The following is a 6,232-nucleotide window of genomic DNA, read 5'->3' as shown; positions in this document are numbered from 1 at the left end:
ACACACACACACACACACACACACACGCGCACACTCACACGCACACATACCAACATACCCTTGAATCTGAATTGCCTCCTGTAGGGATGGCTGCTCTTGTACAAGTCTTCAACCGTGTTTATCTTTGAAGCTAATTACATCCTGTCTGACGGGAAGTCAGGACGCTACGACGACTGACCAGCCTACAGCTTATCTTTAGCGTGTACTCATTATCAACAGAATAAACTGACCGTAACCATTAACAACTGTGTCCGCATTCGTAGATCGTCAACGTCGTTCCGCAAACGCCTAACTCATTTTTTCTTTTAAAAAAAGCTTTGAGGAATAAACCCTACGAACCCCCCCCCCAAAAAAAAACAAACAAACAAAGGAAAAGCAAGAACACATACACAACTCCCCCCCCCCCCAACCCCAGAAACACGGAGCACCCAAATCAGAGCCATGACACGGGGACTCGTTATTTTAAAATAAAAAAGCTAGAAGGAAATAACGAAATAGCGTTGTGCGATACCTTTTTATTGTTTCTTTATAATGTACATAATAATAATATGTACCTACATTATTATGTATGTCTGTATTCGAATAATGGCTACTTCTTTACTTTCCCTCTTTTTTTTCTTTCTACCTGTCTTACTTTTTCCTAAATCTACCTCTTAACATTTTTTTTGTCGATGTGCTTCTCTTTACTCAAACAATGGAAACCCCTAGAAAATGATTTAGGTGATTATGGAATGACGCGAAAGAGGTACTGCCTAGAAATACCTGGAACGTGCTTTGACTCAGGTGGGTGATTTTCCCCTCCAATAAATGTCATTGGTTATTTAACCCGACTCACGTATTTATAAGAGGTAAGCACGCCCTCCGTCAGAAGTTCAAGAGATGGGATAAGTCAGTTCTTCTTATGTGGCGTTTGTGTTCTTGGGAAAGATTAGTTGCTTCCTTTCTATTGTGAGTTGTGGATTTATTTTTTAGAGGACCTCACAGCAGTCTATGTCATAGGCCCACAAAGAGTACTAGAACGAATACTGATATATTACATGTATTATGAATATGATCTCTCTCTCTCTCTCTCTCTCTCTCTCTCTCTCTCATTGCTTTCCCTCTCTTTCTCTTTCTGCCTTTTTCTTCTTTCTCTTTCCCTCCTTCTCCCCGTTCTTATTCACACCAAGCCCCCCCCCCACCCCTTGCTCTCTCTTCCCTCTATTTCTTCTCTCTTTTAAACTCCCTTGACTAAAACGAAGACGTAATACTACTGTAAACTGGCGTCTATGGTGTAGCAGTTGGGCTATTTGCTGTCCCACACAGGGGAATCGAGTACGATTCCCGAGTGGGGAGAACATTTTTTATCGAGTACCTCGGTCTTTGTGCTTAGATGTTGTATCCCTCTCAGCCCAGGTTGGCCCTGATAGGCAGGGTTTGAAACCCACCTCCTTTAAGTGATCTGAATTGCGTCGATGAGGGTGTAAACATTCTTAAAGAAGTTCCACTGCATGGAGAGGTCTCAGCGGTCAGATTTTGTTTACTTTTTTTCCATTTCCAAGTCAGAGCAACGATGGCTTCTTTTTTCTGACGAAATTAGATTTTTTTGATACTTTTACGTAACGTAATGGGTTTGTTTATGCACTAACACGTATCCAAAAAGCAAGTGTCATCCTCTCTAGTACATGTAATTAATAATATTCGAAGTCAAATCGCACTTTATCTCACAAACCCCTCAACTGTCAAGCTTTTCTTTATGATTCTACCAGAGGGCAGAATGAAAACAGTCTCAGAGGGCACTCCGTTCACTCAGTTGACATACCGTACTAGTACTATGATGGAGTGGAGGGCCGTGGTTCGAATCCCAGACTGGATGTTCTTGAACTTAAGTCATTTGTGAAGTTTTCAGGACTCTTATCCTTTAATTTTGGCTCGGTCCTAGAGGAGGAGACGGACTTTGAATTTGGAGGTGCCGCCTCTTGAATAACCTAAATGGCGTGTTGATAAAAGCGTTAAACCGATACACCCATACACCCACAGTCTCGGACATAAGGGAGGGTATAGAACAAACAATGCAAAAACTGTTTTAATGTATTCACGCTCATGTTTCTGGTGTGGCGTCGGTAGCGTAGTGGTTAGGCTACCGGACCCGTAATCGTGAGATTGCGGGTTCGTGGGTTTGAGCCTCAGGTCCGTCCGACGTTGTTTCCTAGGGAAAGACGCTTTACACTAATTTCCCATTTTATGTATTTGGCCAAGTCCTTTCGGATATGATGAACGGTAAACTCGTAGGTCCCGCCTCTTGAATAACCTAATAGTACTGATAGGGGGCGTTAAACCTGTACCATTTCACCATTTTTCAGATGACAGGTGGTGGCAGACGTGTGTGTATCGTTGGGGCCGGCGTGTCCGGGCTGACCTCTGTGAAATGCTGTCTCGAAGAAGGTCTGGAACCCATGTGCCTGGAGCAGGACTCGGACCTGGGTGGTCTCTGGAACTTCACAGACAAAGTTCGGCCCGGCTACCCGAGTCTCTACAGGTCCTGTGTCATCAACACCAGCAAGGAAATGACTTGCTATAGGTGGGCGCTTCTTCTCTCTTTTTCTTTTACAATAATTATAACAATAATAATAACAACAACAACAACAACAACAACAACAATAAAAACAAAACAACCAAAAACAACACAACAACAATAACTGAAGATGTATTGAATATCATATTCCAGCATACATTTCTACATTTCTTCTGTTTTTACCCTGCACAGCTCCCCCCCTCCTCCACCCCCACCGGTACCCGACACACACACACACACACACACACACACACACACACACACACACACACACTTACACACACACACACACACACACACACACACACACACACAGACACACACACACACACACACAGACACACACACACACACACACACACACACTTACACACACACACACACACACACACACACACAGACACACACACACACACACACACACACACACACACACTTACACACAAACACACACACATATTATATATATATATACACGAGGTACATTGTTGCCTATCACTCTTACAGCCATTTTAATTCCGATTAAAATGGCCTTTCGAATGTTGTGTAGTTCCCTCACCAGAAGCTCATAGACTACTTTTAAGGGTTTTGTCTTTTTCAACTCAACAAAACAAAGTAACATCTATCGTCCTTATCTCCCTTTCTTTTTTATGTTTGTTACTCTCTTGTAACACCTCTAATCTTCTGGCGCTCATATGACCTTATGCAGTTGCGAACGCCGTAAAACCTTTACTACTAAAACTAAACTAAACGACAACCATATGCCAAATTAACAATTTTAACTAGTTATCCGACGAGTGCAGATTCAGTACGGTACTATTTCTTTTTTTATTAAAAACACTTTAGCATTAATTCAAAGGGTCCCATTTGGGTAGTCAGACTGATATTACCATAAAACAATACTTATTTCTTAATAAGCTTTAGTTAGAGCTTTACGACACTTGCAACAGACTAAGGTAATAATTTTATAGGTGCCTAAGATTAGAGGTGTTGCAAGAGAGTAACAAACACAAAAAAAGAAGGATGAGAGATAAGTACGATAGATCTAGATGTTTGGCAGGAAAGAAGGACCAATTAAACCAAACCAGAGTACCCACCAACCACTCACATAATTACGCCACGGATAAGAAAAACATTATTTTACAAAGATGAAGTGTTACCTATTGATTTAGTATTATTATCCCATATATCACATGTCGGGTACAAGCCTAACCTGTGGTTAGACTGATTTCCTATTGACTGAACTCCCCAGTGACTTTCCAATTCCCAAAGAATATCCAAACTTCATGCATCACTCCAACTTCAAAAGATACCTTGAGTTGTACGCCGACCACTTTGGTCTGAGAAAATACATTCGATTCCGCTCTCAGGTTAGTGAGATTTTGTTGCCTGATTAAGTGCCCCCCCCCCCCCTCCCAACCCACTCTCTCTGTCTGTCTCTGTCTCCGACTGTCTCCGTTTGTCTCAGTCTGTCTCCATTTGCTTGTCTGTCTGTCTCCCCCACCCCCTCTGTCTGTCTGTTTGTCTGTCTGTCTGTCTGTCTGTTTGTCTGTCTGTCTGTTTGTCTGTCTGTCTCTCCCTCTCACTCACTCTCTCTCTTTATCTCTCTCTCTCTCTCTCTCTCTCTCTCTCTCTCTCTCTCTCTCTCTCTCTCTCTCTCTCTCTCTCTCTCTACCGCTCTCTCTCTCTCTCACTCACTCTCCCACTCTCTCTGAGCTCGTTCTCCTTCCCTCTCAATCTTTGTCAGTCTACTACTCCTTCTCACTTTGGAAGTACCATCTTGCCTCTTTCTGGCTGTGTATATTTTGTTTTGCAATAGTCCAGTCAGCCAGTCTGTCTGATAGCGAGTCTGTTGAAACCCTCATTGCCTTGCATTATTCACAGAGTAAAGTCGAAGTAGAGAAATATTAATTATTTCTACAAAATAGCTACTGAAAACGAGCGTTTTTTTCTTGAAACACACCAAAACACATAGTTAAAGCTCAGATGTAAACAATTCAATTCTTTTTCAGACACTTTACTTTCACTTTACCTTTTTTATCCTGAGTAGCCGTTAAGCGTCGAGGGGAGATGCAGTTTTCTATGGTAGGCCAGCTCTGCAGCTCTTTCAGTTGTGATATTATGTTTTTTCAGGGTTTCCTTGACACCCTCGATCCACCTTTTGCGAGGCCTTCCTCATCCTTCATAGCCTGAATGCTTGATGTTGTAGACTCTCGAGGCTGGCTGGCTGGCAAGGTGACATACGTAACCAACGGCCAAACCATTTTATTCTCTGTCTTTCTAAATGTAATGCAGGCAGAACACGATGCCTATAGCTGCTGTTACTTCTTCATTTCTCTGCCTGTTTCGTCTTGTGATGTTAAAGGTTTTGCGGATACATTTCATTTCGCATTCAGTGATATTGCTGTCATGGGTTTTACTTTATTAGCATACTGGTAGCACACTGTTGGTATGAATATTGAGGTGATAAGCTGTCTCTGTGTGCCCATTGAGATAGTTGGATGAGATAGGAGGGGTGCGAGCTGGTAGGTGACAGCGTTGGCTTTTTGAGTTCGCATTTCTTTTTCTCTGTCTATGGATCAAGATATTTAAACTCCTTCACCTGTTTCAGTTGTTTTCTATTGACATGGATGTTCAGGGGACTACGGCTTCGGCTCAGCTTCATGAGTTCTGTTTTTGATGTGCTTATTTTCATGTTAAATTTCTCGCAGCTGTAGTTCAGTTCGGTAGAGTGATTTTGGAGGGTTTGTTGGTTTGGATGAATAAGACATTGGTCGTCTGCGAATAGAAGTTCATTTAGGCTTTCTGTCCTTTGTTTTTCATCTTGCGTTATTGTGTCCATATACATTATAAATAGGAGGGGAGATAGAACACATCCCTGTCGTACTCCAGAACTTACTTTGAACCAGTCTGTATTGCCTTCCTTCGTACTTACTGAGCTTCTGCTGTGGTATTTAGAGCTCTGCTATTATTTAAAATTTGTCCTCTGACGCCATACTTTTCGAGCGTCTTCCAGATTTTTGCATGGTTTACTCTGTCAAAAGCCTTCTTTTGGTCTATAAATCGCTAGTTCCGTGAAATTCAAGGCTTAAAAAAAAAAACAAAAAAAAAACCTTATGTCCACCGGAACAGGTGCAGAAAGTCAAGCGAGTGCACAATGGGGAAAATGGCGATCTAGTTTGGCAGATCACGTTCACAGACCTAGACACCGGAAGTGTCCACAGAGAGACCACCCGCTTCCTCCTCGCGTGCCATGGACATCTACACCTGCCCAGCACCCCGAAGTTCCCCGGACTGGACGACTTTGGCGGGGAGGTTATCCACACCCACGAGTACAAAGACTTCCGGTTTGTTCACCATTGTTCTATGAAAGTAGCTTTATAATTAGATACACATGTATTATACAGAAAAAAATATATTTTGAATTGGTAGACATGTCACATTATTGTTTGTCGAAAACGATCATCCGCTATGTAAGCTGGATGATTTCTTTTTAGTTCAGCAAATTCGTTATAACAATGCGTTTTTGCCATTTGCCATAACAAAGGTTTATGTTTATGCATTTCTTGCTGTCTTCTAGCTTGGCTTACTGCACGTTTTACGTTCATGTATTGTTGTTGTTTTCTTCTTTGGTGTTGTGAGCGATGGTTGGGGTGTGTGTGTGTTTGTGTGTGTGTG

General features: G+C 42.1%; 1 protein-coding gene across 1 annotated transcript in view; it reads left to right on the top strand.

Moving 5' to 3' along the window:
- Positions 1-1,576: 1,576 nt before the first annotated feature.
- Positions 1,577-6,232, top strand: part of LOC101858285 (flavin-containing monooxygenase 5-like) — a gene marked incomplete at its 3' end in the record, with an annotated part of 23,680 nt that continues 19,024 nt past the window's right edge. The window contains exons 1-3 of the mRNA XM_005102537.3: positions 1,577-2,560; positions 3,807-3,924; positions 5,687-5,901. Coding sequence (XP_005102594.1) covers positions 2,343-2,560; positions 3,807-3,924; positions 5,687-5,901 — 551 coding nt within the window. The remainder of the gene's footprint in view (positions 2,561-3,806; positions 3,925-5,686; positions 5,902-6,232) is intronic.

Source organism: Aplysia californica, unplaced genomic scaffold (genome assembly GCF_000002075.1).
Source record: "Aplysia californica isolate F4 #8 unplaced genomic scaffold, AplCal3.0 scaffold00329, whole genome shotgun sequence".
NCBI classification, from domain to species: domain Eukaryota; kingdom Metazoa; phylum Mollusca; class Gastropoda; order Aplysiida; family Aplysiidae; genus Aplysia; species Aplysia californica.
This window is presented reverse-complemented; position numbering and strand designations above follow the sequence as displayed.